The 13,953-nt window shown below is 40.6% G+C and overlaps 2 protein-coding genes across 3 annotated transcripts in view; one reads left to right on the forward strand and one right to left on the reverse strand.

Annotated features, from left to right (window-relative positions):
• scrib (scribble planar cell polarity protein) overlaps positions 1-4,720 on the forward strand; it is a 64,326-nt gene extending 59,606 nt beyond the window's left edge. For both annotated transcript variants that reach the window (XM_070853433.1, XM_070853434.1), the window contains 2 exons: positions 1,114-1,168; positions 2,737-4,720. In XM_070853433.1, coding sequence (XP_070709534.1) covers positions 1,114-1,168; positions 2,737-2,873 — 192 coding nt within the window. In that variant the 3' untranslated portion in view covers positions 2,874-4,720. The remainder of the gene's footprint in view (positions 1-1,113; positions 1,169-2,736) is intronic.
• kif9 (kinesin family member 9) lies at positions 4,697-12,179 on the reverse strand. The gene is made up of 20 exons (XM_070853435.1): positions 12,084-12,179; positions 11,030-11,201; positions 10,827-10,933; positions 10,507-10,737; positions 10,015-10,098; positions 9,812-9,904; positions 8,952-9,099; positions 8,795-8,859; positions 8,619-8,696; positions 8,395-8,463; positions 7,961-8,065; positions 7,792-7,847; positions 7,581-7,668; positions 7,342-7,457; positions 6,463-6,645; positions 6,136-6,344; positions 5,582-5,746; positions 5,383-5,462; positions 5,080-5,184; positions 4,697-4,910 (listed from the first exon to the last, which is right to left on the reverse strand). Exons 1-20 carry the CDS (start codon positions 12,177-12,179, stop codon positions 4,815-4,817), a joined length of 2,346 nt encoding a protein of 781 aa, XP_070709536.1. The 3' UTR covers positions 4,697-4,814.
• Between the last annotated feature and the right edge of the window lie 1,774 nt (positions 12,180-13,953).

Below are 13,953 nucleotides of genomic sequence, written 5' to 3' on the forward strand. Positions count from 1 at the left end.
GTGGGATCTTGTCTTGTTTGGTTGTTGCACAGTGGCCTCAGTTTGTTTGTATTCTCCCTTTGGTGGAAGTGATTTAATGGACATCAGTGTATGTAAGTGTTTGTGTAATATTTCAGATTTCTGCATATGAACTGGCAAAAGACTGTGTTGATGTCAGTGAGGGTCACATGGCAGCAGAACCTATGATCTCAATCTATAACCTGCAATGTGAATATAATCAATGCAAACATTTTAAAATGTTAATACAATTAATATGACAGAACCTAAATGAAGACCCATAGAGAGTCAGTCACTCTCCAAAATATTGAACCTTTTAATATATAATCATGAAGATATGTCTGGCAAATCTAATTACCCTTACAATTATTTGTATCACAGCTCTATAATCTGTCAGATTTAACAGACTTTGTTGAGAATGTCTGACCTCAGAAACATCCCACAATACAGGACACAGGTTTATGGCAGTGTAGTATAAAGACAACAAATATAATTTTCTTTAAACGTATAAATTATGACTCTTAAAACAACATCATCAAACCCAGAGCCAGTGTAGCTTTAGCACAGCTATTGTTGTCAGCCTACATGCTAGCAGATTAGCTTGCTAGCATTAGCTCCGGATCGGTCATGTGATTCTCGGCAGATTGTAGCCGTCGCTTGTCCTTAGTGTCCCTAAGTGGAGTAAACGACTCATAACAACACTGATAACAAGGGGAGAACATTAGTAGTATATAATTGCATCAGCACAAAGACGGACAACTGGACATGCTGCTTGGTTTTCTGTTGCGTCTTTGTCACTCCTGTTGGTGCCGTTCTGTTGCTGTTTCCTGTCTCTTTGTGGATATGCCTGCACTCCACCACACAACAGACCCCGGAACTGATTAACCTCCCTTTTCTTTAACATGGAGATCTCTCTGGGGGAGTAGTCGAGTAGAGGGACTCTGGCTTTTGTGGCTCTGACAGAAGCTTTCTGCTAAACCGGCAGTGAGCAGCTGGCACGTCTTCTCCCAGTCTCCCTTGCTGCCAGCTCTGCTGCTCTCATGGTGAAGGCTTCTCCTGGGATACAGGTACTGAAACACCCGGCACTCAGTTATTTACTGTCTTCTTGTCTTCCAGTCCCCAGACACAGTCGATGATGTGCAGTTCATCGATGACGGCTCCAGCAACCCAGGTGAGTACTGGAGCTATTCAGTATTTTAAGTTGTACGGAACAGGCATAAGTAACAAAACGTGTGCTGAGAATTAGCAATGCATTTTTTACCTCAATGTCTTCTATCCCCTTTGATTCAGGTGAATACCTGGGATAAGCAGCTCTTTTTGGTAGGATCCTGTGTGCATGTGCTTTTGGGTCCAGGTGTGATTGTACGCCTGAATCTTTCTGGCAGTGTGTCCCAGTCCTGTTCCTGGGGGCCTACTGCTCTGCATGCTTTAGGCTTTCCCCTGCTCCAGCACACCTTCTGCAGAGCTTCATGATCATTTGAATCAGATGTGTTGGAGGAGGGAAACATGTAAAATATGCAGAGCAGTGTGCCCCCGGGAACGGGACCGGGACACACTGCTTTATGAACATGAGAAGTGTGTGTGTTGGTTTGTGCATTTATACTCTAACCTGCCAGTTGTGTGGCAAACTGTGGCTTCAGGTATTAAGACGGGTGTTTCTACCTGGGTGTGTATCGCCTGCTGCTGCCGCCCATCACACGTGAAGCGGCATTTGAAGCAGAGATCAGTGTGGAGGAGAACTTTGCTGTGTCTAATCTAATTATGTCACACTAACCGTGATCCAGACTGTGCATGAATTTGTTCAAAGCATTGACTGACACCAACAGTATAATGGATTAACGTCAAGCTCCCTTCACGACACCAGGTTAAATCTGTGAATGCATGCAGCAAATCTGTCATCAGAAGTCTCCCTTACCCCTGACGTTATTTGGAAGCATTTGGAAGGATTTTAACAGATGTAGTTATGCAGTATGCTGCTCTCTCATTTCTAAAGACTTTGTAGAAATTATTTTCAGTTTTACTTGATGGAATTATGTGTCAATGTGTAAACCCATTGCTACACGTAATTACCTCATTTCATCCACCTGCAAAAAAAGATTTTTAAAGATGGAATTGCATATTAATTGCTGAAGTGAGTTTGAATGCAAAGCCCACAGAGGTGGCTGTAGGTGATTTATATTCAAAATCGATAAATGCTGTCACCACCAAAGCAAACTGTTCTGTACAACTGCTCAGTCTAACAAGTAAACACCTCTGTTAAATTCTACTATCATATGAATTATAAAACATAAGCCTCAGGCCCAAGCAGTTCACTCAGTGCAGCAGAAAGCCCAGACTCTCCCCCGACATCTCTATCACTGTCATACAAACATGCTAAATTAGCTCACTGAGTCGGCAAAGTCTGTGTGTGTGTGACCTCATCCTCTGCCCAGGATGTCGTTACCCCACTGTATCTTTACATGTGAAATGGTTGTTTGCTGCTCTTTTAATGCTCGGAGTGTCGTATAGAGAATCTTTAACCGAGCCAGTCGCTGGGTGTTTTTTGGGCCCTGCTTGTTTACAGCTGCTTCTCTGAATACGGGGCTTCTTTGCAGGTTTAAGGGACGCATCTGCTTTCTCACCAGTCAAATGCTCCACAGCTGGTGTTGGAGTTATTGTCAAGTGAACATAAGTTAAACTGGTGCAGCTTCATAGATGTATTACAGTGACTAAAGTTGTTCTGTTGTTGTTGTTGTCTAGGGTCCGCTGCACGCCCTGAGGCCGAGGTACCCCCCCCGCTGACTACCACCTCAGCCCTGGAGGAGATGGCTCTGTATAGCAACAAGCGCAAACTGAGGCAGGGCCGCCGCAGCTTGGAAACCGCTGTGCCCACGTAACACCTCACACAGAGATGCGAACACACACACACATTTACATGCACTGTGGAACACTGGTGTGTCCACAAGAGGTGCAGAGTCACTAAAACACTACACAGTGTCAGTAGAGCGAGATTTACTCTCCTATATATATAACCACTGCAGAGACAACGAAGCTGATAGTCACCACACGTACACTCTCACTTATATCCTGCGTGCCAGTCTTGCCTGTACAGTCTGTGGATGAGTTGGCAAGTTGAGCTAGTGTGGTTAGCTAGGATTGCTACTTACAGACCAGTCTTTTTTGTTCTATGCTCGGTTTACCTAGTAGAAGCTGATCTATTTTAAAATGAACGGTGACCGAAGTTTTTAGGTTTTTTTTTTTTTTTTTGCACCTCCAATGATTTTGCTGTTAAAAAACTTACTGGAAGAGAAAAGAAATGGGTTATAGCTATACTAACTTGTTGAATTATATTTTTAGGCTTTCAGTGAATAGATTGTAAAGTGTCAGGGGTGTCTTGAGACTTTGGGCGGACAGGAGTGTAAATATTAATTGAGGAGGGAACATCCTGCTACCTTCACCGTCATAAATTGTGGAGAGCTTTTTTTTAAATAAACAGTACATATCCTTTTTTTTGCACTGCCACTGATCAGCTTTTTAAGAATGCATCTTAAGTAATTTATTGTCTTTAACGTTTTATCCAAATTGAAGGCCTTCTCTTTTACAATATTTTAACCCATCCAACCTTTAGGACACAGAGCATGTCTATAATTTCTCATTAAAAATTCTATGATAGCTCTATGAGTCTCTATGAATTGCATATCACTTTATATCATTTAATCTACTTCATAAAGATGTACCAGGGGTTTTTGAGAATGGCAAAACTACAGATTCGATGGCTTGTAGCTGTTAAACATCAGTGTCAACAGGTGACACCGGCTGATCTAGACGAGCTGGCAGTTTTACAGATCAATAGTTCAGAAAATCAAATAACCAAGTTTGGCAACCTGCATTTTTAGCATCATTTACTAATTAATGGTACTTACCCTGCCCTATTTAGGGTATTGTTTTTTATCAATGTGAATCATTTATTTCTATCCTTGAATTATCTGGAGGTATTCCAGAGTGACGTGAAGGTAGCAGGTGTTTTATTTTTCTGTCTACGGTTAATTTAAATCTGATGCCACTGAGAAATCATTTATTGTGTGAATAATGTACAAATACTGAAAGGAACCTTTGGGTTTGAAAACTGAGCCAGTCTTGACCCAAACCAAGTGAGTGTCTGGACTGCAGATGTGTCTGGGTTTGGACAGGCTTGGTATCGGGGTGCTCTCTGCATGTATATTGGTTTGTTAATGGGAGAGCTGCGAGAGGCAGAACAGATTAGAAATCCCTCTCACGTCATTGATCTCATTCAGACATTCAGTTCACTGCTTGACATTCTGTCAGTTTATGTATCTGATGGGTATTTTTGCAGAATCACAGCATAGTAGCATTTGTGTTAATTTAATGTAGGGTCTTCTAATGATAGCTTTCCATGTTGCTCTCACTGACTGAAATTCAGTTTGTTTTATAACATTTGCAATGGCTGATATCCTTTTTTTTAACTTACAAGTAGGTAAATCTTTTTTTCCAGATGGGTTTCACTACATTATTAATGCAGTGTTTCAAGTTTTTGTGTTTATCCTTTTGTCTTGAGTTCTCTTTGGGGGCTTTTACTTGCAAATAGGTTGGAGGGAAAGGGTCAGAAGTCCTAGGGTCAAGGGTTAGAGCTCATACAAGACTGTAACTAGTGAATTTGTACAACCAAAGAAGTCTATTTTGTGGTTCAGGAATAATAAATTTTACTTTTCATTTAAGAAGCTGATTCATTGTGTTGTGTCTTTTGTCTTACAATGTACAGCACATTTAGCACATGTAAACTCTGTAGTTCACAAACTTTAGTTTGCACATGAACTCACTTAGGTAACAGGTTGAATTTGATGAAGTCTTCTCCGCCCAGATCCTGCAGATGAGCTCCTCTGCACCGGAGTAAAGGACAGCATCCTGTTAGTCCTCTGTAGAAACAGAAAACAGCTTTAATTGTTCAGATTATTGATTGTTACACACCTCCACTTTAACTATGGTTTCCAAATTATGAGTCATGACCTTTACAATCATTCACTTCACGTTATTTGATGAAATGAGCTGTCTTTCATTAGATGTAAAACAGGACTGGGCACCCACCCTTTTTAGTGCTCTGTGGCGGGCGGTGTAGAAGGACTCGCTGCGGGGGCCGTCAGGAAGAAGCATATACGGCGGCTGCTCCACAGACTGCGGGTTATCCTCTTCCTGAGACCAACAGAGAAGCAGATAGTCACAACAAAAATTATTTTGTATTATTTATTCAAATTATTTAAAATTACTTGCACTGCAAGTCAATAGGATCCAGAGTGGGAATACATAAACTCCTTATATCATGCATCTGTTCTGTTTTTATTTTGTCTGAAGGTTTTTTATTTGGAAATTTAAAGAGGCTTTATTACTCACTTGTTTGACATTCTTCTCCTTAGTTATGTCCACCTCCTCCTCGGGTACCAGGAAAGACTTTTCATACCAGTTCTCAAATTCTGGAACACACATAAGCAAGTGGTTTTTTTTTTAAACTTTCTAAGGCACCAATTGTTTCAGCCGTTAACGCTCTGAGCTGTCAGGGAAGAAGTAGATACAAGATATTTGGAGAACTGACCAGAGAGCAAGCGCACCCTGCACTGATCCACAAGGTGTTGACAGTAGTCCACCTCTGCCTTGATGTCACGCAGCACATTATACCTCTGTTGGTAAAGGGCCTTCAGCTCTCTGAGCTGCATCAGTAAAGTGGCACCTGGCTCCACCTCCATAACCAAATACTGACCTTCATACAAAAACACAGTGAAAACAACCTCTTCAATCTCACAAACAAGACTTTCAGTACAAACCAATACTGAAAGAACCGTTCAAAAACCTTACAACCATACATTTTGGTCAGGGCTTCAAAATATATCTATATCTTAAATCACTAGATGTTTGGCTGCCATGTTGACGCAGATCAACACAATGCAGTAAACCCCATTTTGAGCTGAGTTTTGACACATGCCCACTGGAATTAAAAGGGGGTTTAAAATCTCCACTAAAAATGAACCAATCATAATTCTTCCTGTCAAAAAACACTTTCTCCCACGATCTGATATGATATTAAAAGACAAGGCTCGATTTCACAAGAACTTCTAGAGCAGTTTGTACTGATACAAATATTAGAAGTACCTTGGCCTCCTCTCATGTCCTTGTGTTGCTGTATGGTGGCTGCGGTACAGTCGAGCTCTCTCTTGACAGCACTGACCTCCTCAGTGAGCTGTTGAAGAAGACTGTGGCGTTCCAGCAGCACGACCTTGTTCTCCTTCAGGATGCGATTAATCTTGCTGCCTTGTCCCATCTTAAAATCCTCAAAGGCTTCTTCTTTGGGTGGAGGAGAGCTGTGCAGAAATGGTAAGGTTTTCAGTGCATAAAACAAACACTGCACCTTTCATTTATGGGACTACCAAAGATATCCGAGCTGACCATTCAATAGATAAGACTATATTCATAACGCACACATACTCGGAGCAGGTTTCATTGTCAGGCGGTTGTGATTCCTGTGTGTCCTGGCTCTCAGTGTCTGGTTCTTGTGACTCCTGATCCAGCTCAGGCGCCTGGATGGGTTTCAGCTTTGATCTGGAGGCACGTTCCAAATGCTTTCTTGAAACTGGACTCCCCTCTCCTTGTCTCTTACCTTGGCTGGATAAACACATTCAGTTTGTCATTAGGAAAACCAAACTAGTGTATTTAACTTAGCCCAGTCCTGCAGGCTGCAATCAATCCATCAATCGGTCAAGCAGATGCAGGCTAATAACTGGACATAGGATGACCTGCATTTATTCATTCAGCTGTTCATTTTTGTCTAATATGTTTTTGTTATTCATTTAATGTTGTATTCCAGAGTGAGGCAAAGTCTGTGACACCATATGATCGGACTGTCTCAGCCTCATTTAGGTAAAATTGCCCAAGATATATAGTAGCATTATTATAATCGTCATAATTATTTTCTCGTGTGAAGAAAATCCAGCTTAAAGTTTTGAAACTACAGTTCCATTAATGCTTTTGGGGTATTGAAACAGAAATTATAATGTTGCCATGGAGAACTTCAAATAATAAGCCTGTGTTTTGTTTTTTTTCTTTACATTTTTTTTACAATATTTGTTACACTTATGTGAATTGACACCATCAAAAGTAATGCAGAATTAGCTATTAGCAGTTCCTGTTTGCAGTGCACCCTTGGATGTGCAGACTATAACTCCATTTATAGAATTAAGAGATGTGTTTCTTCCAGAAGATTTGCTTCAAGGAGAAACTGAGAATATTTGAATTGTTATGAGAATAGTCACATTTAAAGACACTGGGTATCAGTACAGTTTTATGGCTTCGGTCACTTACCTTGGTTTTTCCCTACACCTCTTAGCTTTGGCTTTGGTTGAATTTAGGCGCCTGGCATCAGGAGACTGACCTGAACTGACCTCCACATCCTCAGTGCTGCCTGTGGTATCTGAGTCCTAAGGGGTTTAAAAATCAAAGATCGATCACAATGAATTGTTCTAGACAATTGTTCTTTAGTGCAGTAGACAAATGCTAGTTTCCATGAAGTGCCCTTTACTGTGTATCAGAGGTGGACTGACCTTGACAGCAGCTGTGTCAGCACTCTGGTTTTTTTCCACCAAGTCGTAGGTCTGGCAAAGCTGAGCCTTCACCTTCTGCTCTTGTTCCCTGCTCACACCCATAAACACGCTGAATCACTTCCCATAAACAAATAAAGCCTTCTTCCAAGTTTTTTTTTTCTAAATGAACCCATTTTGAAGTGGAAAATTAAAAAAGGTAGATGATACTCACTGCACAGCAAGCTTGAGCTGGGCGAAAACAGCTTGGACCTGCTTTAAACTTGTGATCTATAATTACACGTCATGCAGAGAGAAATTTAAAGATGACAATTCAAAGCCAAAATTTTGTATGGCAGAGAGAAGTGACACTAGCTTATAATAGTTCTTGGCAATGTTCTCACACGGATTTCCTCCAGGCTTCCTTCTAGGTATCTCTGAACCTCGTCGTGGATCTCAGCTTGCTGGGATTCAGAAAACGGCTTGTACATGATGCGCGGGTGGTTCACCTGGTGAAGGTGAATGACATTTTAAGTCTAATATGAACTGAAATGTGTTTCTGATTTGTTAAAAAGACACAAGAAAGCACAATCTGGTACTAAAACATACCATGAGATTACATACTTTAGTACAGGTGGAATAACAGCATTTGCCTTTTCTTTCAAATAAGAGTTTGCACATATACTGCTGAACAATTGAAGATGAGCAACACTTTGAATCTAATACGGAGTAAATTTTGTGCTGACCTGCGATAAAACAAGTTACTAAACCACAGCAATAAACACATGAACACATGAAATATGAGCTGTCTCACCATTTCGCCCCTGGCTCTACTCACCAGTGTATTGAATATGAACAGTTCTTCTTGCAGCATCTGTACCTCCTTCTCGAGTTTGTTGATCTGAGCCTAATCACAATAGTATAAGATCTTTGTTGTGTGAGGACTGACAGAGTACAGCACAATGCAGATTGTAAACAAAAATGACAGACATTTTTACCCATGGACGACCTCTCAGAGTAGTTTTTGTGTTATGTGGTATGTTTAATATCATGTGAACTCACTGCTGGATCTATGTGTACATTAACAGCAGGGTCAGCCCGGACACACTTCATTCTGCTGGCAAAACGCAGTGTAGAGAGCTGCAAAGAATATTCATTATCATCCAGAGCTGAAATGACACCACGTATAGTAAGAAAGAGACTGCTTTCTGTTGTATGTCATATACTCCACTCCTTACTGTTTCTTCTATTTGTGCAGCCTCACCGTAGATGTTGGCCACAAGCACAGTGTTGCAGTTCCCTCCTACAGAAACAGCAATTCATTATTTTTTAACAAGTGTTTACACATTGCACAGGACTACCTAGCATCATTAGAGAACAAAGCTTGGGTCTCACCCAGTGAGTCTTTGAGGGCATGTGTGAGTTTAGTCTGCCTGAAGGGAATGTGGTCTCTGCGATGGTCTGCCAGGGCCAGGATGGCCTGCTCCAGGAATGACAAGGACTTGTTGATGTACTTGGCTTCCTTTAACAGCTGTCCCTCTGACTGGAAGAAGCGGAAAGGGATCTTTTTTTTTTTTTTCTTTTTTTAAAAGAGGAGGTGAAGAAACACACCAGTCAGCATCAGTGAAACCAAGATGAAGCAGGTGGGTTTTAGGTTTTTTGACAGTTTGATGTTTCTGGGAATCAGCATTACAGAGACCCTGTCATGGTCATTTCACTCCACCCTGATTGAAAAAACTCAGAAACTTTAAGCAAAATTCCCATGCCAACTTTTACAGCAGGACAGAGGGACTCTGCTGCAGGTATTAAAACCACCAAGTGCACCATTGATATTAGAAGACCATACCCACCAAAGCAACAGCCTGTTCACCCTGCTGCTGCCTGGATCTGCTGTCGTACCACCAGACAACAGAGCAGCTTCTTTCCTCAAGACTCCTTAACTCATCCACTGCACTCCACCATGAAAATATTTTTTCTTCTGTAGCAACAGGGACTACAACATTTCATTGTGCAATTGAGAGTTGTAAAATGACAAATAAATGAAGATTATACCCTGAAAAGGTTACATGCTGACATTCCAATATTGATTTTTTCACTTTGAAGGATAAAAATCCCAAGAGAAAGTTGTTATATTAGCAGCACCACACTTGTAACTGAGTGCAAGGTGCCAGCATCCCACCTGGACATTACCTTACTCAAATCAGTCTGACATGTTTTGTAAGCAGTACAGTAAAGTCAGACAATCTCAAACTCACCCCAGTCTTTCCCAGCCTCTCTGACCCAGCCAAATCCACCAGATTCAGCTTGGATGTGATGTACTTGGTGGAGGACGGTGACCGTGCATGAGCCTGTGAATGAAACAGGCATTTATCCTACTTAAAAACTTGTGCAGGAAAAGGACTGTTTGAGCACCAAGACCACAATGTATGGTATACTATTAAGGTAACTGAACTCATACCTCTATATGCACAGTGAATATACAGTGAGACCTGGAGGAGATCCTGTTCAGGGCATGAGATCCAATAATGCGATTCATCTCACCCTGAGTAAAGAAAGAACAGCTTTATCAAGGTTAAACTTTCAATTTATTCTTCCATAAAATCACCACTTCCTCTGCTACAATCTTTTCAAAATAATAATTAAATAGGCCTGAATTAAAACCACAGAAACATAAAACTACTCAGTAAAAACTGCTAGAAAACTGGGCACTAAAACATTCAAACAGTAAAAAATAGACTTAAAATTAAATTAAAATTACAGTTTACATCCTCTTTACTAGTTTCTGGTTGTACCTCCTGTAGGGTATAAAAATGACTAGTCTTCTACATGAGCAGGGGGACCTCCATCAGAATGATACGGAAAATGCTTCCTGGTCATATAAGCTTAGATAATGACGACATCTAAATGTTTGCCAAATAGAGTTTTTCAGCTGTAAACCTCCACCACTCACCTCAAACAGCAGGTTGAGAGCCTCCTCCTCCCTGTGGACAGGATGAAGAGACAAACCTCTGATGAACACCCCCCCGCCCGGCTCCTCCATCACCACCATACTGTGAGGAGAAGGGTGTGGTGAGTCTTGCAGTGATGACAGCAGGTCCACCAGGGTCTCATTGTAGATCTCCAGGTAGGACAGATGCACAGAGAAGGAATAATCAGTCCTTTTCTCCACTTCTCCAAACACCTGAATACAGTGTTGGAGAAATAAAAAACTTTACTCAAGTGAAACAGTCTTGCTGTTTCTGGTAAACATTTTCATTTGATGCGAGTTACCTCCTGAAGGGCCCTAGGAATGATGCCTCTCCGATTGTACGATTCTGTGGACCCTGTCATGGTGTAGGTCTTTCCTGCACCTGTCTGCCCAAAACACATCAGAGTACCTGAAAGACACACAACAAAAGGCACTAAAAACACTATAGCCTACAAACTAGTTTCTTGGAGGAAAAATTATAAAAATCTTAGACAAACAGCTCTACCATTATAGCCATCCAGTGCTCCCAGTACCACCCGCCGGCACACTGTGGCATACAGCTCCTCCTGGGATACATCCTGCAGGACGCCTTCCAGCTGGAATGACCGGCAGCTCAGCCGACTTTTCCTGTGGTCGTGGGGCTTTCTGGAGTCTCTCCTGTGATAGATGTTTACAGTCTGAGGGACAATAGACAAAAAGAAGTTTTAAGTGTACACTTCCAAACACAGGAAATATTTTTGCTCAATTATATCAGGAGGTAAAGAGGTAGATTTGGTCAATTTTGTGTAATGGTATCCATTATTAATATGGATGAGGTACATTTTGGCCACTGAAGAGTGAGATAATTCAGTGACTTTCAATCTTATTAATATTAATCCTGGACTTGTACCTCTATATCCAAACTGGCATATTTAACACACAGGAACCATTAGCATTTCTGCCAAATAACTTAAATTAACAACCAATAATACAAGTTATCATTTGCTTCTCAATAAAACAACTCCCTTGGTCAGTTCATGGAGTAAGCTTCATACAAACCCTGTAAAACTCAACACATTTTGACTTGTCATTGCAATAAAAGCACAGGTGAAACTTATACCATCAATGATGCACCACTCCATTTAACTGGCCCCAGTGAGCCAATATAGTGATCAATCATGCATTAATACCAGGGCCCTGCAACTTGACACTTCACTTACTGTGGTGCAGCCATCATTCATTTAATAACTCGTGCCTTTTTCCTGACATGACAAAATGTCTGCAATGAAAAAGGCCTATTAGGCAAAAGTTAAGGTAGGTAGCTAGATTTGGGCAAGTTAAGAAAGCAATGACTTTTAATGTTTTCAAAGGAAAACATTAACTATAAAAGTGGACTTTAGTTAAAAAACCCGGGTGAAGTTAGTGAAGGTGAACGGACCTCTAATTTAATATTAATGCTGGTTATATGCTGTTGAAATAGTTGGACCTACATAAAACTGGTTAGCTGGTAACTTTCGAAATTCGCCATGAAAATTAATATTTTATCCGCTTGTAGTTTTAATGTATTAGAATAAAGTTACCCGTCCATCAGGGAGACATTCAATGAGGCCTTGGGCGAAGTTTGCCGTTGGTCTGATCCGGACATAGACTCCGACTCCGCCGCCGTGAGCCTTCATTTCACCTCGAAACACGACGACAACCGGACAAAACTCCCCTCAGCCGCCTCGAAACGTGTCAGACTGAACGGGAAATGTTACCAAATCCACCTGAGCGACTCGGACGTGAAGTTTTCGGATGAAAAAGGGTAATTTGAGCTCATTTTAGCGGCTGTTTCTACATCTCCTCTGTGGTTTGCTCTGGGCGTCATGGCAACGACCAGGATCGCGTGCACGCTACGGCAGCGTGGCAGAGCGCGCGCCCGTATAGTGTTATAGACTATTAATGAACTTTATCAATGGTTAATTAATCTGTAGTCATTAATTATGATCAGATTTACATATGCACTTCACAGTAAGTATGAATAAAAAGATAGATAAAAAAATAACCGTGCATTTCATTATTGTGTTATATTAGTTAGATATATTAGCAAGATCCTCTAAAAAGACGTTTAGATATTTTACATTTTTATATATTTTTGTTATTCCAACACTCCATGTGTCTTCCTGTCTATGGAGGCTGCTTAATTAAGTGCTTAGTTAGAAGTGGCACATTAATTTAAGTAAGATAAGATATTCCTTTATTAGTCCCACAACGGGGAAATTTACAATGTCACAGCAGACACAAGGAGATATTAAAAAATGTGTACAGCTAGTACACATCTACAACTGCATTTCATTGACAAAAGACCTGAAACTTGAAATGGTTTCTGTGTTTGAGACTATTATTCCATATAATAATTCATTTATTCTTTTTACTGGGATTTACACAATGTACTTCAAAAAGTAGCCTATAAATCTTAAAGCAAAAAATTTAAGCAAAAAGTACAACCGATCATCAAATGAGACAACATAGACGTTGTTCTCAATATTTTGTGTTTAAATTATGAAAAGTGCCTTTCTCAATGAGCTAAAAATATCCTTTTTTAACTAACATGGCTTCCATGCAGAGAGTAAAGATGCCATTTGGAGCTTTCTTGTAAATAAAAAACAGCCAACAAAAGTTGTTGAATGCATTTCTATCCTCATAAAACATTTCAAAAACCATGCTTGTTGCGTTCGTGTTGTGGCTTGATGCATTGTATTGTGGCTTCTGCAGTGTGTTGAGCTTTCGGGGTCACTGTAATTAGTGGCGGGTTCATTGGCAGGATCGGTGTGTCGCATCACTCACATGTGCTTGTATTTGCATCCTTGTACATGTGCACGGGACAAACAAAGCAAGAACCCACACAAGAAAGAAAACTGCCTCTAAATTGAGTCCTCTGCTTTAAATTTAAAGCTACATTCATTAATTCCTGGAGGGCAGAAAACATCAAAACAAACACTAAGTATCACCAACTTAAAGAACAGTTCTTAATAAAAACAAAAAACTGCTTGCAGAGTCTTGAAGTTGAGCTTCTTACCACCTGACTTAACATAACTTAAGATAACCTGACTTAACATGAGTGCAAAAGCATACAGAGCATACAGCATACAGATGCTCAAAGGACCAATCATGGAGTAACTTTGTAACATACATTACAGCTGATTCCACAAGAGTCTCCACACAGTCTCCACCCACTGATGTGAACACTATAAAGCAGGTGTATGTGCAGACGGGACGCCAATCTATGGTCAGGATGAGAGGACTCACTCTACTTGCTCTGATCGGATTAACTCTTGCAGTATCAACTGCACAAAAGGTAAGATTGGGGATTTCCTCCAGATTTACTGATCTCAAAAGATATTAAAAACTCTTTAACCAATCCAACTTTAACAATAAATAACTTATCTATAACTTTTAGAAAAATCATTT

Source organism: Pempheris klunzingeri, chromosome 21 (genome assembly GCF_042242105.1).
Source record: "Pempheris klunzingeri isolate RE-2024b chromosome 21, fPemKlu1.hap1, whole genome shotgun sequence".
Classification (NCBI taxonomy): Eukaryota; Metazoa; Chordata; class Actinopteri; order Acropomatiformes; family Pempheridae; genus Pempheris; species Pempheris klunzingeri.